The following is a 27849-nucleotide window of genomic DNA, read 5'->3' as shown; positions in this document are numbered from 1 at the left end:
AGGTTTTATATAGGTGTGGATGTGTGTGTTTGTGTGTGTGATTGCGTGTGTGTTCTGTCTCAGACTGGATACTGATATCCAAACATGTCAATATTACTGATAGCTGATACTCCATCAGGAACTTGGGCTCAGAAAAAAATTATATTGGACAAACACAAACAAATTTGATCCCTGTCCTGTTTCCAAAGAAACACACACACACACACACACACACACACACACACACACACACACACACACACACACACGCACGCACACAGAATAGCCTCCTTCAATCACAGTGTGAGCTTTCCATTAAACACCAAAATTCACTGTCAAACACCAGCAAACTATCAGTCACCAGGATTCAACAAACTTTACCAAAATTTCCCACAAAACACCAAGTACCAACATTTACTATTAAAGCCAAACACCAACATGCACCACCAAAACACCAAGATTCACAGCAGCACTCACCCTCAAACACCAAAAAACACCAACATTAACCCTCAAACACCACAGATCATTCACCAGCATTCACTATCAAACACCATCACTCACCAACAAACACCACAAAACACCACCACTCACCACCACTCACCACAAAACACCACCACTCACCAACAATCACCACAAAACACCACCACTCACCAACAATCACCACAAAACACCACCACTCACCAACAATCACCACAAAACACCACCACACACCAACAATCACCACAAAACACCACCACTCACCAACAAACACCACAAAACACCACCACTCACTAACAATCACCACAAAACACCACCACTCACCAACAAACACCACAAAACACCACCACTCACCAACAATCACCACAAAACACCACCACACACCAACAATCACCACAAAACACCACCACTCACCAACAAACACCACAAAACACCACCACTCACCAACAATCACCACAAAACACCACCACTCACCAACAAACACCACAAAACACCACCACTCACCAACAATCACCACAAAACACCACCACTCACCAACAAACACCACAAAACACTACCACTCACCAACAATCACCACAAAACACCACCACACACCAACAAATACCACAAAACACCACCACTCACTAACAATCACCACAAAACACCACCACTCACCAACAAACACCACAAAACACCATCACACACCAACAATCACCACAAAACACCATCACTCACCAACAAACACCACAAAACACCATCACTCACCAACAATCACCACAAAACACCACCACACACCAACAATCACCACAAAACACCACCACTCACCAAACACCACAAAACACCACCACTCACCAACAATCACCACAAAACACCACCACTCACCAACAAACACCACAAAACACCACCACTCACCAACAAACACCACAAAACACCACCACTCACCAACAATCACCACAAAACACCACCACTCACCAACAATCACCACAAAACACCACCACTCACCAACAAACACCCCAAAACACCATCACTCACCAACAAATACCACAAAACACCACCACTCACCCTCAAAAACCAAAAAACACCACCACTCACCAATAAACACCCCAAAACACCATCACTCACCAACAAATACCACAAAACACCACCACTCACCAATAAACACCACGGAGCATTCACCAATATTCACTATCAAACATCATCATGCAGCCAAAACTCACCATCAAACAACACAAACCACCAAAATTCACCACGACAAAACAGCACACTATTTACCAGCATTAAACTATAACAGAAAAATTTTAATATACATGTTGTCCACCTTAAATCTCCAAATCCTCCTTTTTTCATATTCTTTAGAGAAGCCAAACCGAGGACCGTTCATTTTCATATCAGAAAATAGTTTTTAACATCACTGAATTTTTTATTCTATTTAAAGTTAATCGGGAGCGTTTGAGCCGAGCAGGATGTTGGGGTTTATTATGAAGGTGCATCAGAGTGCAGAAATCCATCCGGTGCTGAAGGAACATTCCGGCATCGTTCAGCACCGTAACTCATTTAGTATCGATCACGAGGTGAGAGATTTAATAAGTGCACTCACACCGCTGCTCAAAGGCTCCTCTCTGATCATCCCATCCGGCTTCCATGAGACAAACCGAGCTCGTCCGGATACACGGGGTGTTCCCCTTTAATGGAAAAGCTCTGGGTGGAACCAGTTTCGGACGAGAAGTCCTGAAGGAAGACATTTTGAGATGCCATACAAGGATACGATATCTGAACGTCATAACCGACATCTCAACATCAGAACCACACTGTCGTAGCATAGTTACTAGCTAGCTAATCTGCTAATAAGTTGTGAGCATGCGAGATAACTTAGCATGTGTCTACCTTGCTCCTTCCTATACGATACACACCACAGCTAATGTTCTGCATTAGCTGCGTACCAAACGGTGCACTTCTCATACATTTAGTGTAGTGTCCTCATACTAATGGAAGACACACTGAGATAGTAGTGCACTCTATAGTCCTGAAAACATCAAAAAATCTAGCGTGGAACATTGGACACACTTCAAGAGAGTGCTGTGGTTTTAATTTCTTCTCACGCTGAGCAAGAACAGTGCTACGTAACATCACAGGTCTTTAAACTGGACATAGTCTTGTGTTCAAAGATCAAGGGAAGCATGAGGCACCGTGATAACTGAGCATCAACAGGGACAAGTGTGTAGTGTGTTCCTGATACACACATTCATTCTCAGCAAATGAAATAAAAGAAACCACTATCATACACCAACACTCAACCTCAAACACCACAAAACCCCAACACTCACCCTCAAACACCACAAAACCCCAACACTCACCCTCAAACACCACAGAACACCAACACTCACCCTCAAACACCACAGAACACCAACACTCACCCTCAAACACCACAGAACACCAACACTCACCTCAAACACCACAAAACCCCAACACTCACCCTCAAACACCACAGAACACCAACACTCACCTCAAACACCACAAAACCCCAACACTCACCCTCAAACACCACAGAACACCAACACTCACCCTCAAACACCACAAAACCCCAACACTCACTATCAAAAACCACAGAACACCAACACTCACCCTCAAACACCACAGAACACCAACACTCACCCTCAAAAACCACAGAACACCAACACTCACCCTCAAACACCACAGAACACCAACACTCACCCTCAAACACCACAGAACACCAACACTCACTATCAAAAACCACAGAACACCAACACTCACCCTCAAACACCACAGAACACCAACACTCACTATCAAAAACCACAGAACACCAACACTCACCCTCAAACACCACAAAACCCCAACACTCACTATCAAAAACCACAGAACACCAACACTCACCCTCAAACACCACAAAACCCCAACACTCACTATCAAAAACCACAGAACACCAACACTCACCCTCAAACACCACAAAACCCCAACACTCACTATCAAAAACCACAGAACACCAACACTCACCCTCAAACACCACAGAACACCAACACTCACCCTCAAACACCACAAAACCCCAACACTCACCCTCAAACACCACAGAACACCAACACTCACCCTCAAACACCACAGAACACCAACACTCACCCTCAAACACCACAGAACACCAACACTCACCCTCAAACACCACAGAACACCAACACTCACCCTCAAACACCACAGAACACCAACACTCACCCTCAAACTCCATATATAGACACCTTCACTCAGCAAATGAAATAAAAGAAACCTGATCTAATTTCCACCAGATCACGAGCTGCAAAAATAGAATTTGTTCTCGCATCTAAAGGAAAATCGTGTGACGGTTCTTCTGCTGAGTCAGCTGACTGCTGGTTTTTATTTATAATCAGCCCCTACACACACACACACACACACACACACACACACACACACAATTATCAAGCAAATCTACATTTATATTACACTCCTGCAATTCAAATGTCTATCGAGTGGCTTCTGTCTCTTCATCTTCCTGTGCCGTGTTATTGATCGTATGAAAAGAATATTAATTTGGAACACAGCCAGGGACACCGCGGGAGAACGTACACACCCAAATTAATATTTTTTCCCCCACGGAATTTGGCTAAGAAACGTTTGAAAGATGTGTCCAGCGTACATCCAGAGCAAAACCCTTCGTTTCCTGCAGCACTGAGTCTCATTCCTTAGGGGAGGAATGAAAACCAGCGGCACGGCTGCAGTGAGGAGAAGAAGAGGAAGAGAAAGGAAAAAAACAAGAGGAAGAAAAAGGAGGAAGTGGGACGGGAAGAGGACGGCTGCGGTATGAAGAAAGGGGTTAGATATAAAAATGGCTTGAGTACAGTACAGAGAGGAAGAGGAAGATAAAAACAGGTGAAGTAATTTGAGGAAGAAGAGAACTAGGAAGTGGTCAGAGTTTTACAAATCTACAACTTGGAGAAGAAGAAGAAGACGAGGAGGAAGGCAAGGAAAAGGGATAAGGAAGAAAGATGCCAGGAAGAGGACGAAGACCAGGGATGACTGCTACAGTATATTTGCCTTTTGCTATTTCAATGTCATGTGATTTTAGGGGAAGTAACCTATCGATCAGTGCTAGCTAGCTAGCTAATTTGTGTTTTTCACAATCAGCTGCTAAAAAATTGACTAGCTAGCTAGTTATCTACTTCACATTATTGGATTAGCGTCCAGTGAACCTTCACGAAAACAACAACAACAACGTAGGCACTCAGATATTTGACGTGAAGCAGATTATATTTTTAAAAAACCTGGCAGCTGAACAAAATCCTAAATTTCAACAAAAAGTGGTGTGTAAACAAATGCTAAATGCTAATGCGTCAACACCGACGTGTTACAAATTCCTCTATAATACTGAATGTAGGTCCACAATTCAAGTGATGATTAATCAGGAAGGATGAAAACACATCAACACACACACACACACACCAGGACGCTGAGTGGCTAAGCGCTATGCTATCAGTCTTAGGCAATCTCCTGAGCTTTTGGTGTGAGCAGCGAAGTGCTCTCGTCTCTCTGATGACAGACTCATCTCCAGAGATCCGGTGACTGATTCTCCTCCAACGTGTGCGCTCTCTCTCAGACACACATACACACACACACACACACACACATACACACACACACACACACACACACACACACACATTTGATTTGCCAAAAGAATGAGAGGATCAGCCCGGGGAGCCATTACTGAGCAAAACTCCTCATTTACTTCAGCCAGTGTGTCGTCCCCTGAGACTTCCTCCTTAGGGGAGAGATTAAAAACGGAGAGACGACTGCACTGCAGAGAGGAAGAGGAGAAAGAGGAAGACGAGGAAGATGCAAGGAGGAGGAAGAGGATTCCCACCATAGTTAACATGATGCTTGTGGGTTTTATTTTTTACAGCTCAACCTTGGCAATAACATTAAAAAAAAAAGTGTGTGTGTGTGTTCATTAGTCAGCATTTGTTCATTTGCATCACATCGGCAGTTTACTTTTCTTTTTTTTATCACCTTACACGATGCCCTTTTATTCTCCTCTCTCAGGAAATGGACAACTGACCGCTAATCAGCAGCCATTTTATAGCCTACAATCTTTTTAATAAATATAATAAATCCCATTTTTAATAAAATTAGCTGGTAAAATGTCCGTAACGTCTCTAATGCTACGTTCATAGACAGTGGTTTAGATTCGATTTAGAGTTAATAATGAGTGTATTTTACTGTGTAATGGAGCAGCTAGCATCACAAAGGTAGCTAAATACATAGTATTTAGCTAAGTCCTAACGGTTCTACGTAGAACCCCGACTTCAAAGGGTTACGCAATCATAAACGGTTGCATGAAGAACCTTTTTGGCGGGGTAAGAACCCACAATTATCCACTGAACCCTTAAAGAACCCTTTTATTATTCTGAGAGTATATCATTAACTGAGTACATACAGTATGTTGTAAGGTCCCATTCTTTGTCCCCAACCTTTAAGGGTTCCGTGTAGAACCCTCCCCACCAGGAAGGATTCTAAGAGTATAATTAAAGAACCCTGGAGGAACCCTTTTTCTACTCCAAATTACTACTCGTTATTTTCTTGCAAATACCCCGAACCTGAAAGATGTTTAACATGTATTTAGACTATCCTAGTAGAACAGAGTGTCCTTATCAGGAAGAACCCAAGTAGAACCCTCTTAACAGGCTAAAAGTGAATTATTCTATCCAGTCAGCCTATAAAGAACCCATTTTTATAAAGATCGTACCAAGTACCAAGAGCCAAATGCTAAACAGCTACAAAAGGGGTCATCAAGGGTTCTATATTGGTTCATTGGATGAATATGGGTTCTCCGCCTACTAACAGGCAGTTTAGATCAATTCAGAACCTGTCGGGTGTTTAACTAAACTGTCTTGGTCCAAATATAACTGTTTTAGGAGGCTAGGAACACTTTGTTATCTGATGAAACCATAAAGAACCTCTGAATAACCAACCCCCCCCCCCCCACCCCCCCCATTTTTTTTTCTAAGATGGTACCAAAAGCTAAATGTTAAACTGCTGACAGGTTCTAGGTGTTGGGATGAAAATAATGAACAATAATTTGAAGTTTGTACTGTTCTCAGGCTCCTAAAAGACAGCTTAGCTAAATATTTAATACCTACAACCTGTTAGGTGTTTGACGTTAAGCTAAACTGTCTCGGTCCAAGTAGAACCCCTTTAGGAAGCTAAGAACTTTTTGTTATTTAATGAAGCCATAAAGAACCATTAAAGAACCCTTTTTCTACTAAGTATCAAGAAGCACACACAGAAACAAATAGTTCTTCATGGGTTCTTTATGGGTTCTTTGCAATACCAGGTTCTGATAGGGTAGGGTTGCACGGTATACCGGTACGACGGTAGTATCACGATATTACAGCTTCAAAATACCGCCTGGTGCCGGTGTATTTTTTAAAAACGGTAGTATGGTCAATACGGTAGAACCATAAGTAATGTTGTACATGCGGTGGTTCATGCTATTTTCACTAAAACGACACATCTCATTGTTTTGGCGGAATACAAAGATTAGTGAGACTTCATTTAATCTCAGTTCCTTACCTTAATCTTTAAAGATTTCCTGTTTGCTACCAAGTGAGGGTAAATACTAATATTAGCTGTGTTTGCTAGTGAGCGAGCTAACGTTACATTAACCACTGTGTGTGAATACTAATTTTAGCAGTGTTTGCTAGTGAGCGAGCTAACGTTACACTAACCGCTGTGTGTGAATACTAATATTAGCTGTGTTTGCTAGTGAGCGAGCTAACGATACGCTAACCGCTGTGTGTGAATACTAATTTTAGCAGTGTTTGCTAGTGAGCGAGCTAATGATATGCTAACCGCTGTGTGTGAATACTAATTTTAGCAGTGTTTGCTAGTGAGCGAGCTAATGATATGCTAACCGCTGTGTGTGAATACTAATTTTAGCAGTGTTTGCTAGTGAGCGAGCTAACGTTACGCTAACTGCTGTGTGTGAATACTAATTTTAGCAGTGTTTGCTAGTCTGCGAGCTAACGTTACGCTAACCGCTGTGTGTGAATAATAATTTTAGCAGTGTTTGCTAGTGAGCGAGCTAACGATACGCTAACCGCTGTGTGTGAATACTAATATTTGCCGTGTTTGCTAGTGAGCGAGCTAACGTTACGCTAACCGCTGTGTGTGAATACTAATATTTGCCGTGTTTGCTAGTGAGCGAGCTAACGTTACGCTAACCGCTGTGTGTGAATACTAATTGTAGGGTTCATACTTCAAGTGCCTGAATTTGGCTTTTTGAAATTTAAATACTGGAAAAAAATATGATCTTTATTGAAGATGAAAAAGAAAAAGAAGAGGGAAAGGAAGATGAAGGGAAGTAGGAGGATAAGAAGAAGAACTGCTACTATTTTGGAGGTTTAATGAGGACATGAAAGTGGAGGAAGATTATGAGAAAAAGGAGGAGGATGAGGAGGAAGAACTTTAGTGCTTGAGCTGAGAGGAACAGTCAAGAAACGGGTATACATGATCTCTCTCTCTCTCTCTCTCACACACACACACACACAAAAACAAAACTACACTCAAACACACAGCTAAAGCTGACATTAGGGTAACAAGAGCATGCCTGTGTGTGTGTGTGTGTGTGTATACATGTAGCAGTCTCAGATGCTCTGCCCACAACACACTGAGCATCTCTGTGTCTGAAACGTACTGATCACTTTTCTGGCCACAGGCTTCAGAATCTACACTTTGATATTTTAAACACTGAGACTCAGTAAACTTTTCAGAAGAAGAGTGTGTGTCTGTGTGTGCGTGTGTGTGTGTGTGTGTGTGTGTGTGTGTGTGTGTGTGATTCGTTGGTTCAGCCTCTTTTTGTGAAAGTGGGTGGGTACTTGGACACATTTAGTGACTAGAGTGTGAGATTGAAACGTGGCTTGTGAGCCTACGTTACCAGATCAATATAAACTGACCTGCCACAGTGCATTGTGGGATTGTTGCAGTTTAAGATATGATTATAAAATGATTATAAAAAAAATAGTGCATTGGGGGATATGGTTTAATTTCGGACATATGGATTGAGTGTGTGTATACAAATAATGGCTGTGTGTGTGTGTGTGTGTGTGTGTGTGTGTGTGTGTGTGTGTGTGTGTGTGGCGTCTCACCGTCCTCCGTGGGGACGTAGATGTTGAGGTAGAGACAGTCCTCGCTCTGATCCTGTAGGTACGCTGCGGCAGCGTCCAGGTTCTCCGTGAACCACACAGGCATCATGATTTCGGGCAGCGCTCCGTGGACGTTCTGCGGGCATGCGGGTGGGAAGCGTGTGGCGTTCCGGATGTCGTGCCAGGCGCCGGGTGATTCAGGAGGCTGAAAGCGGCGATCTCCGATGGGTGGCGTGGCGTACGGAACGCCGAGAAACTGTTCCACAGGGCCGAGGATCTCGTTATTCAGCTCCTTCCGGATGCCGCGGATCTTCCCGTAACTGGTGGAAACGATGGGGTGTTTGGAGACGCTGTAATCCGAGCGCTGGCACGAAGAGAGCGATAACCGCAGCGCCAATCCTAATAACCATACCAAGCACGTGTCCCATTTACGGCGAGGGCGAGAAAACGGACGCCGGCATCCACCGTCACAGGGTAGGAACATGGCTGAGGGTGATGAGGGGAAGGAAGAGGAACGTTCCTACTTCCTGTCTCGAGGGAAGCAAAGTAAAGCTGGTGGTGAGAAAAGGGGAGGGGCCGCAGATACAGAGTTGTTTGTGTGTGTGTGTGTGTGTGTGTGTGTGTGTGTGTGTGTGTGGGGCCTAGCGGTGTACGAGAGAGGCCTGACGCAGAGCGCTCAAGAGCTTCATGCTGACGTTACTGCACCATCCACATCGTCCTCGCTGAGCTCCGTCAGCTTCCTGCAGAGAGACAGAGAGAGAGAGAGAGAGAGAGAGAGAGAGAGAGAGAGAGGCAGAGCGATAATGAAAGGACAAAGTGAGATAATAGACGGAGAGGGATGAGGGTGTAAGAGAAAAGGAGAGAGAGAGGCATGAGAGAGAGAGAGCAAAATAGTGAAAAAGATGGAGAGAGAGAGAGAGAACGTGAGGAACAGGGGAGAGAAGAGGTGAGACAGAAATAGTGAAAGAGGGAGAGAGAGAGTGTAGGAAATAGAGACAATGAAAAAGTAAAAGAGAGATAAAGAACAGAGAGAATAGAGATGGGATAAATAGTGAAAAGGAGGAGGAGTGCGAGAGAGAGAGAGAGAGAGAAAGAAAGAATGTGAAAACAAGATGGAAATAGAATAAAAGAGGAAGAGATTATATGTGTGTGTGTGTGTGTGTGTGTGTGTGTGAGAGAGAGAGAGAGAGAGAGAGAGAGAGAGAGAGAGAGAGACAAAGGAAGAGATTAGATAGACACATGGATGGGAAGGAAAAAGGGAAAGAGAAACAGAATGTTAAAGACAAACAAAAGAGATGAAACAAAATGGGGAGAGACATATAGTGAAGGAGGGAGAGGGATGGATAGAAAGTAAGAGGAAGTGCAAAGTAAGTAAGAGAGAACCAAAAAGAGGGAGAATGAGAGAGAGAAAGAGAGATACATGGGGAGGGAGAGAAATGGTGAAAAGAGTGAAAAGGAAAAAAAGAAGAGAAGATGAGTGTGTGAGAGTGAATGAGAGCAAACGAGAAACAAAAGAGATAAAGAGAGAGAATGTGTGAAAGACCATAAAAGTGGAAGAGTGAGGAAGGCACAGAGAGAGAAAATGTGAAGGAGAGAGAGAAAGACACAGAAAGAGAGAGAGAAAGAGAGAGCGAGAGAAAAGAAAGGATAAGGTAATGGAGATACAGAGAGGGAATGTTAAAGCCATACACTTTTTAACTAACTGCAACAGAAACCACACACACAGACACACACACACACACACACACACACACACACAAAAGCTATGCTAACTGCTACTTAGCGATGTTTTTGATTTTGGGTCATTTGTTATTTCTTTCAGAAATAAATGACATACACAGAGGCCACGCCTCCTTCAGAGAAAAAGCCACGCCACCTTCAGTGAGACTGACAACAGGGGGAAAAGGCCACACCTCCTTTAGTAGGAATGGCAGGACAGAAACAGAGGCCACGCCTCCTTTAGTAGGAATGGCAGGACAGAAACAGAGGCCACGCCTCCTTTAGTAGGAATGGCAGTACAGAAACTGAGGCCACACCTCCTTTGTAGGAATGGCAGTACAGAAACAGAGGCCACGCCTCCTTTAGTAGGAATGGCAGTACAGAAACTGAGGCCACACCTCCTTTGTAGGAATGGCAGTACAGAAACAGAGGCCACGCCTCCTTTAGTAGGAATGGCAGTACAGAAACTGAGGCCACACCTCCTTTAGTAGGAATGACAGGACAGAAACAGAGGCCACGCCTCCTTTAGTAGGAATGGCAGTACAGAAACAGAGGCCACGCCTCCTTCACCATAACACACAATTACAAACCTGAAGTTTATTTTCCATTATTTTCCCATAACAGCAGTGTTTTATTCCCCGTATTCCACAACAACCTGCCAACGATTCACTTATTTCAACGATTTCTATCATTTAGTAAATAACAAAACACATCTTATCCAGTTATAGTTACATTTCATGGTTGTGAGACAAGTTCCTTTAGTGGTTACTATAGAAACGATAACCATTAAGACGAGCGTGGTATTAATTAGTGATGAGGCGTATTTTAGAATTTGTTTCAATTAAGCTGAAATGATTCTAATGCACCTATAATGTGGAGATGAGATGGAGCTCTGTGTGTGTGTGTGTGTGTGTGTGTGTGTGTGTGTGTGTGTGATGAAATGCCGTGATGTTTGCATATTTATGAGACACAATTAAGACCAGAGGCTCGCCCGTCACTAACAGGCTGCAGTCAGACCTTATACATATGCATCATCTCTCTATCGTCTCTCTCTCTCTCTCTCTCACACACACACACACACACACACACACACACACACACACACAAACTAACAAATCGCAAAGCCAGTGTTTGTTCAGAACACCAAAAATAACATCAAAGTAAACACTGCCTTGAAAGTTGTGTATAATTAAAGAGGAATAATAAAAGAATTAAAGGATTAAAGCGACATGTGCACACGACTTACAGGGATCGGGATCAAGAGTTCTCAACAAGTATTCTTATAAAAATAATAAAAGAAATAAAACTTTTAAAAAAATAAGATAAAATCTTAAAAAAAGTTGAATATTTGCTTGCATTTGTATGAGATTTATATTGAAGATTTTCCAGAATTGACCAGAATTACGTCTGTTGCTATATAAAGTGGGCGGGGCTAATTACGTTAAGCTTGTGTAAGACATATCACAATCACTGATTTAAATGGGTGATAATGCTTCAATAATAATAATCATAATAATAATAATAATAAGAGGAAGAAGAAGAAGAAAAGTGAAGAAAATGCAGAGTGATTGCTCACTGTAAGCAGGTCCTCCAGTAGTTGCTAGGTTTTTCCTAGATGTGCTAGGTTTTTCCTGGGTGTTGCTAGACTGTTGCTATGTTATCCCAGGTTCTTGCCAGGGTGTTGCTAGACTGTTGCTATGCTATCCCAGGTGGTTGCTAGGGTGTCGCTAATTAGAAGAAATTAGAAAGGCACACCTAGCAAAACATTCCGCAGTTCATTTTCAGTGAGAAAAAAAAATCGAAAATGCGCACGGTTGCTACATGGAAAACGTGCAAATCAATCAAAAAGCTGTACGCAAGCACACCATTCCAAATCAGGTGGAGCACCACAGAGTCAGTTCCACGTCGATATCTTGAAAAGTGCGGGACGGGTTAGCGGAGAACCATTTGGCAATTTGGCAGGGGAAGAGGGAAACTGCATAACAGTAGTTCGTTCGGTGTCAAACAATTTGTTTCATGGTCGAATATTTGATCGCCGTGGATACTAGCTGTACTAGCTGCTGTGTAGCGATTTTTCATCTGCTGCTTGAAAATCAAAGCTTTTAATATGTAGCAGCGCCGAGGCATGGGCGTGGCTTGGAGGTCATAGTTAGTTAGCTAACGTCAGCTGTACTGTTCAGAAGGCAGTATTGTGTGTGTGTGTGTGTGAGCTGAGTGCCGTGACCCACAGGGGAGCATTAGCGATGAGCTACAGTCGTGTTGCTGTCAGTTTGGACATGCCAATAAAGCATTCAGAGTAAACAGAGATGTAATGTAAACCTAATCGAGCGTGTGTGTGGTGTGTGTGTGTGTGTCTGTGTGTGTGTGTTGGAGGCGGGGCTGTAAAACGCACAATAGCTCTGCTCCTGAGCTCCATATTTCTCTCACTAAGTGTTTTCATCACTGTTAAACACTTCCATCACTTTGTCTCACACCCAGTGCTGAGCAGAGAGGATTATGGGTAATTATGGGAATTTCCTTGTTAGTGATAAACACCACATTGGGGAGAAGTGCCCTTCGTGCACCCTGTATGTGCCCTACTCTGCGTGATGACTCTCTATCCTCCTCTCCAGATCTTCTTCCATCCTGCACTCCGGTCCTTCTTTCCCCTCATCCGCTCCCAGTCACGACTCGGACGCGTCTCACTTTCACACGTGAGGAGGAGTGTGAAGCATTGAGAGGCTTCTTCAACAGGAAGAAGCGTGTGCTCACACGTGCGGCTGTGGAGGTGATGTTAGAAGTTTTTCAAACAGTGTTTGATATTCGACTAAGTGGTGGACTTCCCGTCGTTTCCCAGCATGCACTGCACCATTTCACAAGTACAGGTACAAGTTGACGAAACAGCCACTAACAAAGCAGGGAGAAAAAAAACGCTAATAAGTGTGACAAAAAAGGAGGTGGTAAAAAAATAACGATGAAAATGTCCAAAATTAATGATCGCCATGGAAACGACACTGCTTTTAAACATTTAGAAGGATGCCTACACGTACACACACACAGACACACACACACACACACACGGTGCAAAATATACCAAGAGCCATACATTACTTTCCAACAGGAACCAGAGAGTCGTTTATTGGGTTTTATTAATCTGTTAACGTTAAAATCACGGGTCGCTAAAGGATCGATGATAATCGCCCGTCGCTCATCGGGGCGTCACCGCGGGAGGTCTTTTATTGTCTCCGTGGCGACAGTTGCAATCAGCAGAACATCGAACACCCGGAGAGTCTGATCAGAATGAAGGATTCCTCCTTTCCGAGTCAAGCGACAGACACCGCGTTAATGATATTAGCTTCACTGGTTGTCGCTATGGCAACAGTGAGGACCCGTAGCGACCATCTACAGTCTCACAACTTCCAAATTCCATGCGAAATATCAGCTGATAGGAGACTTTATGTCCATTGCATCAACATTGCCATAGCGACAGAATTCGTTTTCTTCCTCTCTATGTTATTTATAATAAATCCTGAGAGCCTGTTGGACGCGTCCCTGCCTAGTTACTGTTGCTAGGCTATGTTTGGTCAGTTAGTCTTAGCAGGGCAGGCTTTAATGAAGGGTCAACTGTCATGCTATGGGATCCAATGTGTGTGTGTGTGTGTGTGTGTGTGTGTGTGTGTGTGTGTGTGTGTTCATCCCTTCACTGCAGTGGCGAGAGCCAATCTGTTTGCTAATTACTGTTCATTCACAAAGAGCACACAGGGTGAGAGAGCAAACAGTGTGTGCGTGTGTGTGTGTGTGTGTGTGTGTGTGTGTGTGTGTGTGTGTGTGTACCAGCTGCACAGCCTCCAGACAGAGCTCATTCTGAACGAACAGACCTGCACTAACACATGAATACAGCGACCCAATAAGACATGTGTGTGTGTGAGCTGTCAGAACCAATCTCACTGCTCCAACTTCATCCTAATTACCGTATTTACACATCCACGGCATCCGCTTTCCACCGTTCTACATTTAGTGGCCTAACGCAAGTGCTACGAAACACGTTTTGTGAAACATTTGTCTAACTTGTGTACAAAAAAGACACAAGATGCTGAGAGCTGACGTGTACCTGTACGGCGCCGCCCTGCTGGTGGAGTGACTTTACAAACGAGTTGAATTGAATTCAGAGCTTCCTCAGAGATATTTCCCAAAATGTCGTCACACTGTGGAGGAGCGAGACGTGAGAATCACTGAGGCCTCAGAGCAAGAGAACACATCGCACTTCACACGAACAGCTCCCATATAAACCTGGGACTGCATTACACACTTACTGCAGGAGGTACTGTTTATTACTGTTTATTACTGCTTATTAATGTTTATTACTGTTTATTACTGCTTATTCCTGTTTATTACTGCTTATTACTGCTTATTACTGTTTATTACTGCTTATTATTGCTTATTACTGTTTATTACTGCTTATTACTGTTTATTACTGTTTATTATTGCTTATTACAGTTTATTACTGCTTATTAATGTTTATTACTGTTTATTACTGCTTATTACTGTTTATTAATGCTTATTACTGCTTATTAATGTTTATTACTGCTTATTATTGCTTATTACTGTTTATTACTGCTTATTAATGTTTATTACTGTTAGTACTGCTTATTAATGTTTATTACTGCTTATTACTGTTTATTACTGCTTATTACTGCTCATTACCGCTTAATACTGTTTAATACTGCTTATTAGTTGAATATTGTTTACTAATACTTATCTCTTTATTACTGATTATGAATATCTGCTTTTTTTTATTACTATTAGTGTTTGTTTATTACTGTTTAATTCTGTATATTACTGTTTAACTCTCTTTGCTGTTATTTATTACCATTAAATATTGTTTACTACTGTTTAATCCTGCTCATGACCGCTTCCTACTCTTCATGACCGCTTACTACAGGTGGATTTTTGCCCATTTAATACTGTTTTCTAGTGGTTAATGTTCTTACTACTGTTTACTACTCTTTAATACTGCTTCATAACGTTTATTACTGCTTACTCCTGCTTATACTTTTTAATACACACAGGGTTTATTAGCCGTTCTTTCACTGTCTCTGGTTCTCTCAGGTCAGTGTGTGGGCAGATAAAAGTGAGTGTGAACTCTCCAACAATGTCTCTGCTGCCATTACACACACCTCAAGCTCTCTCTCTCACACAGCATAATGTTATAGGATATTCTCCACTGTGGCCACAGGTACATGGAGGGTGTGGGTGTGGCCTCAGGTACATGGCGCGAGCATTCAGAAACAGGAAGTTAGAGTATCTAAATATACTTCAAATTTAAAAAAATAAAATAAAATAAAATAACAGAATGAATGTGGAATGTGTGCATTACTTTTACTCATTAATGCCTCGTTAACGTATTCATTTAAATGTACTCGTTACCTTACTGACCAAAAATGAAGGATGTGAAACAAACCTCTGCTATAGCGCACCATACATGACTGCAATGTGGTGTGGAGTTTTAATAAGGTGACAAATTTCAATTCAGGTCTGCGCAACCTTAAAAGAAAAAAAAAAAGATAGTATATGCAATTGTTTCTCATTTCTCTGTTACATGTTAGCGAAGCTGAAAATCTTACAGAAAAGTTCATTATGGATAGACGGTAATAGCAACAAACAAACAAATGCATTTTGGACTGTAAAAGCATAACACTGTAACCCTACTGCTCAGCTATGATAATGATTAGAGGGTGTGGTCAAAGGGTGTGGTCAAGGGGTGTGGTGGAACCAGGGCAGGAATGAAGCTGTAAGAACCTGAGGAAGGTACAGTGTCACTGATCGATAACGTTAATGTGAAATGTAGTGTGTGTGTGTGTGTGTGTGTGTGTGTGTGTGTGTGTGTGTGTGTGTGTGTGTGTGTGTGTGTATATGTGTGTGTGTGTGTGTGTGTGTCTGGACCTCAGAGAAACGAAGCCGAGGCAGGTCCAAGCTGACGTGGGAGGACAAATTCATCTTCTAAAGTAATTACACATCGATACTGTCCATCGGAGGAGGAAGTAGGTGGAGCCAACGACCCACAGTGCCATAATAAATCACAACATATGGTAGCGAGAGAGAGAGAGAGAGAGAGAGAGAGAGAGAGAGAGAGAGAGAGAGAGAGAAAGATAAAAACAGAGCTTAAAGGTGACATAACAAGGTATATCATCATGTGACTGACAGCGGAGGTCACATGACAGAGCGGTTGTTAGCGATCTGAGGTCACATGACCGACAGTGATGGTCCAAAGAGTGACAGCAGAGGTCACATGACTGTCGGTTTGTGCAGTGACTCTTTAGCACCCCATAATAACGCTTTACCCAATTTACTATATTCTGGAAAAAAGAAAAACCCCAGCATACGTTTTACGTGTTTTTTCCCTTCAAATTGTCACTATAATTGTATTTGTATGCTGTAATTAATAATAACATTTATACTTCTTTTAGTCATTTTAAAAAGTTACATTTTCTCTGTCAATATTGAAAAAAGATATTTGTAAAAATAATAAGAATTTTTTTTTCTAAAATTGGTGCAATTTTTCTTTCTTTTTTTTTTTTACCATATGGACAAAATGTATTCACTAAATTTAAATGCAAATGGTAAAAAAACATTTATATTTGTTTTAAATAATTAATTTCTCTGGTCAAAAACGTATTTTATTTTCTACATGGACAAAGGGACATGTCAAATGGGGGAAAATGACATTTTTTTAAAAAAAACTTCAAATTATTTTTATTTAAATATTTTTTTAAAATTTATTGTCAAAAATATCAGTGCTATAGTTTCTAGATTTGTAACATTTTAAAATTCCTGTGATAAAACGCGAGGTCATTTATCTTTAAATAAATAAAATAAAGTCTTACAGGTTAGAAGTTCTCAGTAAGACGTAGTGTGTTCACATGCACTTAGCGCACTATGCTAAACTGGAAGCGATACACTCCCATTACATATTACATACAGCATTAGCCTTGTAGCTGTAGTGCAAAACTAAAGAAGTGCTCTTCAGACCCCGAGCGTATGTCGGCTGATCAGGAGGAACGATTTTACACCTGAACCCGGGGGGATTTTCTCTCCTCTTTCATGTGACGTGTGCAGCGAGGTGTAGTACAACGCTCGTAACTTCACACCCTCCTCTCCGGGGATCGCTCGGACATGTTCCTCAGCGCCGACGTCTTCCAGCTCGTCTCAAACGATTCGCTCTCACACACTCGACTGAGCTTTTCTCCTCTGAGGACGACCCACGGCGTGTTCTTACGTTTTATAGCAACACGAGTGCAACGTTTACCGACAGGAACGACGTGCCGCGATTCTGCCGAGTCATCACGTTAAACCCGATCGATTACATAACATCAGCACTGTGCTGAAAGCACTGATTAGCATGAAAATACTGACGTTTATTACACGTGTAAATCACTCAGCAATATCGGCTAAGCTATTTGACACGGCATAGCTACGATGTAAATATCGGTCACATTCGCTGGCAACCTAGCATCAGGCTAACCTATTTGAAATCACATGTATTTAATTAGCTTGCTAATGTTAATGATTAAGCTAGCACACTAATGCTGGACATGATTTTACTAGCAAGCTAGCGAGCACTGGGCTAACTACATTGTTCAAAATCAGAAGCAAGAACTAGTTTAGTAGTAAACAAAAACAACAACAATAATAACAGTTTTGAAATTGTATGTTAATGTTAACACATTCCATTTGAACACCATTAAAGACCACTAGAAACACATTAAAACCCATTAGGACCCACTAGAAATCTCTAAATCATTTCAAATCCATTTTTTAAAACAAGGATAAATATAAAACAATTCCTTTTAATGTTCAAATCGAGAAACCAAGACCCTTTTAGCATTATGTTGTTTTCAGAGCAAATATAAACATTAACAAAATAAAAATAATGAAATGAATAATAAAACAAAATGTTAATAAAATATATATATATTTTTAGCTGAACAAACAAGCAAACAAACAAAAATACTCCATTTAAGTAAAATATTTTGTTGCTGAAGCAACTGTAGTCAGCTAGCGATTAAAAATAATGGCACCCCCGTTGGCCCGTTGAGTTTTTGTGTGGCTCTGCGTTTAATAGTCGTGTAAGTAAGTAGTGATGTCCAACTGTCCATATACGAGACGCAGCATCGAGAGAAAATCTTATAAAACGCAGCACTCAAACAAGCCGACTCTCTTTTTATTTCCTCTTCAGCGTCCTTGTAATATTTAACAGCCGATGTTTTTAATGGGATTGAGCAGCTGAGCGGTGTGATGTGCCGCTCTCTGGCTCTTTAAACGTCGTCCCTTCATTTCGTTATAATTACGCCGGACTATTCATCCTCCCTGCGCGGCCGAGTCACGCCGCATTAACATTTAGAAGAGGGGGGAAAAAAAAGTACAGTTAAAAAGTTCCTTCGCAGTAAAGGTCAGGGGGAAAAAAAGATGAAAATAAATGATGGAGGACGTGCTTCTTTTCTTGTTGGGAAACTTTTGAGATGTAAACAAATTCAGGGTTTGGCTCGGGTAGCACAGCTAGCTAACGCCTTGGACACGCTACTGCATGTATACAATCCTAAATCCTAAACATATAGAAAATGCCAGAACTCAGATATATGATGAAAGATTTCACTTATTTTTTATTTACACTAGTTTATCCTTCAGTCATCAAAAGTTTCAGATTATACTCACCAAAAATATTTTTCTTTGCTTTCTTTCTAGCAGTGTTTATTAACATTACATAACTACTGATGCTAGCAAAATGTTGGCCAGGTTTGCTAGCATCAGACTAGCCACTGTATTATGTGTTTGAAATCAATATATATTGCTAATCCAAGTGAAAGATTTGGCTTGACCTTCAGTCAGTCATCAAACGTTTCAGATGTCCCCGCAGATCGGAATTTCTTGTGAACAAATTCAACTTTAAATCAAAACAAACTTAAGTATCACCTGCATGATTTAAAGCTAGGTACTAGCTAGATCAGAGATTCCCAAACTAGCCGTCATGATCCCACTGAGAGAAATTCACAATCTCGTCTCCGTAATATTCATTTGTAAAATAACTGAATGAAACTAATTATCGCTCTGACTACGAAGACAGATTTGGCGTCCTAATAGTTTCAAATATTTTCAAACCAGCCGCGCTTAAACGAAGAGAGCACGAGTGTGTTGGTTTAGTATTTCACGCTATCCTGACACACAGGCTGCGCTAGTGTAGGAGTTCAGCAATAAAGAGTGACAAATTTCTTCCATCGAACAATATGCGACTCACTGGAACAAAACAAGTCAAGTAAACAAACACGTAAATTTGAAACATTTACCAAAACTGGAATCGTAAATTATGAATGTAGAATATAAAAAATAATCATGATAATAACAATAAAGTAGGGTGGGGTAAATATAAATTCATAGTGTTCATTTGGCTTCGTTGGGTCTAGAAGTATGTAGCTAATGTGTTAGCCTCTGTGTTCACCTTCATCGTCTGTATTTGTTGTGTCTTATGTAAACATTGTTTACTCCCGTTCAGCTCAGCTAATTTTGGTCTTTCATACACACACACACACACACACTATAGGTGTCATGAATCTGGAACGGAGGCGGAAGCAATTGCAGTAAGAGCTTTTATTTAGAAGTAATCCAAAACGTGAAACAGAGGCATAGTCAAAAACAGGCAATGGGTCGGGCGATCGGCAAACAGGCATATACTGGGCTAGGCAGGGATCGAAAATCGAGGTCACAGGAAACAGGGTCAAAAGCACAAAACATAAAACATGAAACTAAGACAGGGAACTGGGAGCGGAAAACACCAGCGTGGACAAAGGGAACTAGTCTAATGTTAACCTAAATTAATCTATCGAACTATAATACTTCACGAGGTGTACAGGGAAGTGAGCGGTATATATCCCGAACATAATCAGCGTTAAGTGCTGGCAGCTGAAAACAATGAAGACACCCTCGAACAACAACCAATGCAAGAACAGGGAGGAGACAGAACTGAAACAAAACAAACGCACGTGTCCATATTAAACAATGTCTCAGTTATCAACATTCGATGAGCAAGCGCTCACTGAGCACTCGCGCACCTTGCTCGTGCACGCGCACCCTCCGGCACTCAAAGCGCGTGGCAGGCTGCAGCTCTGTCTAAAGGGGAGATCGTGACAACAGGACGTTTAGCCGTAAGCGCTGAACATGTTAATTTTATTGACCATTCTCTCAAAGTAATTTGCTATATACTATATTAAATAAACACTTAATTTAGTCAACTAAGAGCATAAATAAAGTGTTTAATTGAGTAATGCTAGTCTGTTGTTCAAGTTTGTGACTCTCTGTATCGCTAACTCCCGTTTCCATCGAATTTACATACACAACGCAACACAATTTCACAACATGAAAGTTCCGCTGTTGGTGTCTTTTGCGCCGCTGCTTACAAAACCCATTTCTAACAATAAACAAGTCTTTTCTTTTCTTCCTCGGCTGAAAAGTTTTTCCAGCACCGAGTTCGAAACCTCCGACTCCACAGTGGTGCAGAATCAGAAAACCAGAAGTAAGCAGGTCACGCTCCCAGGCCAGGAGCGAAGCACGTCTCTGAAGAGTCTCGGGGAAGATGGAAGAATGGATGACTGACAGTTCAAATAAACACGCAGCCTCGCTGCTGCTCTTCTCCGTCTGATCTGGGGGTTTTTTGGCTGAAAAAAAAATAATCACATGTGAGACTGTAACAAAATAATCGATGTTCGCTACGCCGTGACGAGGCTTAGACACGTGAGGGTCTCTGCTGCTTTAACTGTCCATCAGCTTCTTAACCGTCTCCTGATCAACCAGTGATGGAGGCGAGGCCTCGTGTTCCAGGCACGTCGACGTGGCTCAGGTTTAGTCTTTGGTCTTTTATCAGGACTGTGTGTGAAGGTTTTCGCCGAACCAAAGGAAAAATTTCTACCAGACTGTCTTGGTTAATAAACACCAATCAGGCGTAAATAACCAAATGATTTACATTTAGCCACGCCCACACAATTACATAAGAGATAAATCTGATGAAGATGGTGATGAAGACAGTGATGAAAAAAAACGAGTAGTGAAGAAGGTGATGAAGATGGTGGTGAAGAGGATGGTGAAGATGGTGGGGAAGAAGGACAATGGTGAAGATGGTGATGCAGACGATGGTGAAGATGGTGGGGAAGAAGATCGATGGTGAAGATGGTGATGAAGACGATGGTGAAGATGGTGGGGCAGAAGGATGATGGGGAAGATGGTGGGGAAGAAGATCGATGGTGAAGAAGGTGATGAAGACGATGGTGAAGATGGTGGGGAAGAAGATCGATGGTGAAGATGGTGGGGAAGAAGATCGATGGTGAAGATGGTGGGGAAGAAGATCGATGGTGAAGATGGTGGGGAAGAAGATCGATGGTGAAGATGGTGATGAAGACGATGGTGAAGATGGTGGGGAAGAAGATCGATGGTGAAGATGGTGATGAAGACGATGGTGAAGAAGGTGATGAAGACGATGGTGAAGATGGTGGGGAAGAAGATCGATGGTGAAGATGGTGGGGAAGAAGATCGATGGTGAAGATGGTGGGGAAGAAGATCGATGGTGAAGATGGTGGGGAAGAAGATCGATGGTGAAGATGGTGATGAAGACGATGGTGAAGATGGTGGGGAAGAAGATCGATGGTGAAGATGGTGATGAAGACGATGGTGAAGATGGTGATGAAGACGATGGTGAAGATGGTGATGAAGACGATGGTGAAGATGGTGGGGAAGAAGATCGATGGTGAAGATGGTGATGAAGACGATGGTGAAGATGGTGATGAAGACGATGGTGAAGATGGTGGGGCAGAAGGACGATGGGGAAGATGGTGATGAAGACGATGGTGAAGATGGTGCGGCAGAAGGACGATGGTGAAGATGGTGATGCAGACGATGGTGAAGATTGTGGGGAAAATGGTGATAATGGTGATGAAGACGATGGTGAAGACGATGGTGAAAACCAGGCTTGTTTACAGCTCTATCACTAATAAAATCTAAAGAGACACAGTCCAGCTCAATGGGACGCAACGCTGCTAATTAGCTAGCGGGGTTAAAGTGGCTGTGTAAGTGCTTAGATGAGGCCAATATGGGATGTTTGGGACCTAATGGAGACGTTTAGGGATGCGTCCCTATCTTCAGCCTCCTTCTTTTACAGAGAGAGAGAGAGAGAGAGAGTAAACAGTGGGAGTAATGAAAGGGAGTGTGAGGGTTTATTAGGGAAGGACTCATTGATGTGATTAACGTCAAATGCCTGCCGAGAGTAAACACGCGTCTGAAAAGCGAGAGAGAAAAGCGAGGCGAGATTACGGATCGATATGCAATCTCAAAATCATCACCTCCAAACGAAGTTGAGGAACGAGTCGATATTCGTCATCTCACGTCACAAATAACGGCCTAACGATATTATCACGATACTACGCTAGAGAAAAGTGATATCTGAGCAAGTTGTGATGTGCCGCTGCGCTACTGTCAGAGCTGGGGTTAGAGAAAACTAGTCAACACCTCCTGACCAATCACAGTGCAGCGTTCAACAGTGCTATGGTGTAAATATAATTCAGTATTGAGGCTTTGTTCCTCCATGATGCTCACCTTCAGGCAGCTCGAATTAGAGCACATTAAGTAATCAGTAATTAATTCATAACACTGAATTTTAGGGTGAAATAATGAGGATAAAAATAAATAATAGCACCATCTCTGTATGATTAAAGGGTTTTAGCCAATCGGAATCTAGATCACAATGATTAAAGATTCATCCAAACCAAAAGATGCTGAGTTAAATAAAATCTGTCTGTCTGTCTCTCTCCCTCTCTGTCTGTCTGTCTCCCTCTCTGTCTCACTGTCTGTCTCCCTCTCTGTCTGTTTGTTTCTGTCTGTTTGTTTCTCTGTCTGTGTCTCTCTGCATCTGTCTCACTGTCTGTTCGTCTTGGTCTTTCTCTCTTTCTGTCTGTCTTACACTCTTTCTGTCTGTCTGTCTGTCTGTCTCACTGCCTGTCTCTCTGTTTGTTTGGCTCTCTGTCTCTCTATCTATTTGTCTCACTGCCTGTCTCTGTCTCACTGCCTGTCTTTCTGTCTGTTTTTTCTCTCTATTTGTCTCTCTGTCTGTCTCACTTTCTGTGTCTCTCTCTGTCTGTGTGTCTTTTTGTCTCTGTCTTTCTCTCTGTCTGTCTGTCTCTGCGTCTTTTTGTCTCTGTCTTTCTGTCTGTCTCTCTCTTTCTCGGTCTGTTTATCTGTCTCTCTGTCTTGCTTGCTCTCTTTCTTGCTCTCTCTCTCTCTGTATCTGTCTCTCTGTCTGTCTGCGGATCAGATGAAGCCTTGCCTCTGGACTGCAGCCGTGATGCTGTCCAGCTGTGATCTGTGTTTCTGTGCGTATAAATAATTAAAAATAGTGTTGTGAACAGCAGGAAGAAGAAACCCACAACACACACACACACACACACACACACTTTCTCTCTCTCTCTCTCTTGTTCTCCTCAGGGCTGGTTGTTTCCATCTCACTAAATTCGGTCATGTCCCAAAAAAGCATCTGATTTGAAGCTCAGTGGCTCGTTTAGTCCTGAGCGAGACCTGAGACGAGGCGTGTGCAGGTACGTAAGAGATCACCGCCAAAACGAAGCGTCCAAAAAACAATAAATATCAAAAGAGACAGGACTGAACAACAATGTGCTAAGTTAGCGAATGTTCTAAAGCTAGCTCTAACTCTGATGAATTTACACGTAGCTATTGTTTGGCTGAGCTGAAGCTTCCGGAACGGATGCTGACTAGCTGTTAGCGAGTGTTGCTTGGTTTCAGGGTTGCTAGCGAGATATTTCGGTTAATGCGAGGTTAAGCAGATAGCTTAGCTTGTAAAGAAAATGACGGCTCATGTGACCCCTGATTCGGTGACTGCTTCTCCGTCGGGACAATTTTATCCCCATCCCGGAAAACCAAGTGGCCGATTCATATGGCCTCGACAGATAAACAAATAAACAAAACTGCACATCGTAAAAGAAATCTTTGGCCAGGAATTCCTTAAATGACCACAGAAATCGTACTGTGTTTAGTCTAAATCATGTTGGATAAAATTAAAATGTAGGAAAAAAAATCTAATAAATAAAAGCTACGAATTAAAGTGTGGAAAACACTTTGTTTACTTAGTGTATATTTATTCAGTGTCCTATCTCACACCCCCCGCATCCTCCCACACACACACCCCCACACACCTCTGTGAGATAGGTAAAGGTGTAAGGGAGTTCCCCAGGCTTGAGGGAGCTCATTAGCAGATGGAAACGCGGTGCATTCAGGGCCGGTGTTTCTGCACCGCTGCTGACGAACAGCTTTTCATGTGAGAAAACTGTTAAGTTCAAGCAGGTGATTCATTACCTGCAGTGCTAGTGTTTGGTGTGTGTGTGGAGGCACACTCTTTCACACATGCAGCCTCGTCAAATGCACATTAAATAACACAAGTTCATAAAATAACACGTTCCTGCTTAACACGCGGTGACGATCGGGCGAGAAAGTCAACATTTTCATCAGACTGTCCTCGCTTAATCCTTATTATTCGAAAATAGATGACTTTAAAATGGGGAAAGCTCTGTTGCTAGGCAACTGGGAAACACACCAAGACACCAAGTACAGACTAGATGCAAAGCTGATGCTTGGCTAGACAGCGATTTTAGCGATTTAGCTACCTAGCTAGCAGTTAGTGACGCTGGAAATGAGACAGACTTGTCAAGAATATCAACATTTACCTCAGATGTGTCGGTAAATTACTAAAAAAATGATTCGTTTGACTAAAATGACACGGTTATTAAACTTAGCGTCGACTGCTAACCAAACTAGTAAGAAACCCTAAAAAATGGATCTGCAGCTTGTAAACTGTGAGGTAGTATACTCGTTTATGTGCTGTAATAAGAGATTGTATTGCGTTTTATTTTTTTTTTAGCAAAGAATAATGGAAATGTATTTAAAAATGTGGACTGAAATAAACTATAGAACTTTATCAACAATCTGCAGTTTATACTCACTTTATTCTCTTTAGTATGTGTGTGTTGTCATTTTCTGCATTAGCCTGACTGTAATATACCCGTTTATTTGCATTTCTATGGCGGTCAAGCTACTCAAGCAGTTACAGGAAGGTAGAGAAGTGTGCTAGCATTAGTTTAGTGATTAAACGACACTGAAAAATCCCATAACTGCCAAATGCACTAGTGGGAAATTAGCATTGTTGTATTGAAACGATTAAAAAGCTCAGAACAGGAAACGGAACGTGACTTTCAGGATTAAACATTGCTCTGTAATGACAAAAAATACTGATCTACAGCAACGCTAGCAGGACAAATGTGCACCTAGAGAACACTACACCAGTAGGGGGCACTGAAGTGCTGCTTCAACGTAGCAGCAACAAAAAAGCGATAATGCAACTTGCAATGAAGTTATATAAAAATACGGTATTTTTATTTGACTTCTTTAGAACATGTACAGTTACAAATAATATTTTAGTTGTCCTTTGTTGCCAAGTTGTACTTGTTTATAGTGTTACTTTAAGGTAGCTATTGTTACCGTTACATGACCTAAGGTAAGTACCGAGATGTTTTCTCTTAAGCCCTGATTATTATTATTATATATATTTTTTTACATACATATATACGTCTACAGAAATGGATCGCTTCTGATGCTGCCTTCAAGTGCTCCTTGGAATTCCGTGCATACGAGTTCACAAATGGTGATTTCGACATTGTGCATGTTCATGTGGTTTTGTTCAGAATAAATGGATGTTATCAGAAAACTTGTTTTGTTTTTATTTATTTTTTTGGATCATCAACGAGAAGACATTTGTTTGTTTATGTTTATTACCGTCTGCTACTGACTACTGGCCTCACGTTCATAATGGCGGCTGCCTTGACTTGTTTTATTGACACGCCCCCAACTTGGAAAGTCGGCACTTGTAGAAAAAGTTGCAAGTGCGATATTGTGGTGATATATACATATATATATATAATTACGATATTTCTGAAAGGACTTGAAGGCAGCATGAATCTGAGGGGATGGGTGGCCATTGTTAGGTGATTATCGTTATTCAGATTTATTGTAGTGAAAATTTTTTTATTTGAGGACTTGGTAGCGCACTCAGACTTTCCATCATGTGCATATGACATTTAGATTCAATTAGCGTCAAACAGGCAAACCTTATTGGCAGGAAATGGTATCAGAAGAATCGTCAGACTCGGGCACCATCATAAACCATGCACCTGGCATTAAGCGCTGCTAATGCTTCCGTATAAATAATGTAATATCCTTCTGATCTCATCACCTAATGCAGCAGAGGAGAAGAAAACTGAGTGGTGGTCGGCTAAAGGTGTAGGATAACAGCACGGAAATTACGTTATAGCATTAGCTGAAGGTAACGTGTATGTGTGTGTGTATGTCAGTCCAAAAAAAATGCTCAAATTTTTAAGTGAAATATTTAATCATGTATATACATTTTATACAGCATTCAGTGCCGTCAAACATTCTCTAGATTATAATTTAACATTTTATACGATATATTAAGTCCTATATTATTTTCTGTATACAACGGAATCCAAACTTGAGTACTAGACCTATATGACACACGAGCTTATATGATTATAATCACATCATACACATCAGATGGGATTTATTCACACAGCCGATATGATTTAAAACCATAGACGAGACTTTAAAGTGATATAAAACCATATAATGTGATCAGCGAGAAGAGTTCAGTTTCCCAAAATGCACTGTGATACTGTAACTTCGTCTGATGTAGCGTTCTACCCATTACGCAATGGAAATAATATATATTCTTAAATTATTTGTACAACTGTTATAAGTAGCGTGTAATTATATGCGTACCGGGTCATGTTAGTATCTACGCTATAACTTTAATTAATCTTCTGCACGGCAGGACGGATCTGTGTATAAAGCCATTTAAATCATGGATAATAACGTGTGCAGAATGGAACACATTCTATTTCAGAATTATTGACACCCTTTATGCAAATGAGCAGAAGCATAAGAATTTGCATAAAACGAATAATGCATTCAGTGATATTTGAGTAGTTCTAAGACAAAATGTTTTATTAAACTAAAGTTTTTTTTAAAAATGTGTTAGGGGCAGGACCTGAGGTCTGACTGGTTACAGTGACCTTTCAAGATGGAGCCATGATCTGATCGGTTACAATAGCAGTTCAGAATCCGAGCGGGAACTACAATCTGATTGGTTGCTGTGGCATTCCGAGCAGGAACTACAATCTGATTGGTTGTTGTGGCATTCCGAGCGGGAACTGTAATCTCATTGGTTGCTGTGGCATTCCGAGCGGGAACTGTAATATGATTTGTTGCTGTGGCATTCCGAGCGGGAACTGTAATATGATTTGTTGCTGTGGCATTCCGAGCGGGAACTGCAATCTGATTGGATGCTGTGTCATTCCGAGCGGGAACTGCAATCTGATTGGTTGCAGTGGCATTCCGAGTGGGAACTGCAATCTGATTGGATGCTGTGTCATTC

The 27849-nt window shown here is 41.7% G+C and overlaps 1 protein-coding gene across 2 annotated transcripts in view; it reads right to left on the bottom strand.

Annotated features, from left to right (window-relative positions):
• nlgn2b (neuroligin 2b) overlaps positions 1 to 27849 on the bottom strand; it is a 140751-nt gene that overhangs the window by 35338 nt on the left and 77564 nt on the right. For both annotated transcript variants that reach the window (XM_053686753.1, XM_017489324.3), the window contains exon 2: positions 8604 to 9340. In XM_053686753.1, the coding sequence (XP_053542728.1) occupies positions 8604 to 9084 (481 nt within the window). In that variant the 5' untranslated portion in view covers positions 9085 to 9340. The remainder of the gene's footprint in view (positions 1 to 8603; positions 9341 to 27849) is intronic.

The sequence above is a fragment of the Ictalurus punctatus genome, chromosome 16 (genome assembly GCF_001660625.3).
Source record: "Ictalurus punctatus breed USDA103 chromosome 16, Coco_2.0, whole genome shotgun sequence".
In the NCBI taxonomy this organism is placed as follows: domain Eukaryota; kingdom Metazoa; phylum Chordata; class Actinopteri; order Siluriformes; family Ictaluridae; genus Ictalurus; species Ictalurus punctatus.
The sequence above is the reverse complement of the archived record's forward strand: the minus strand, read 5'-3'. Positions and strand labels throughout refer to the sequence as shown.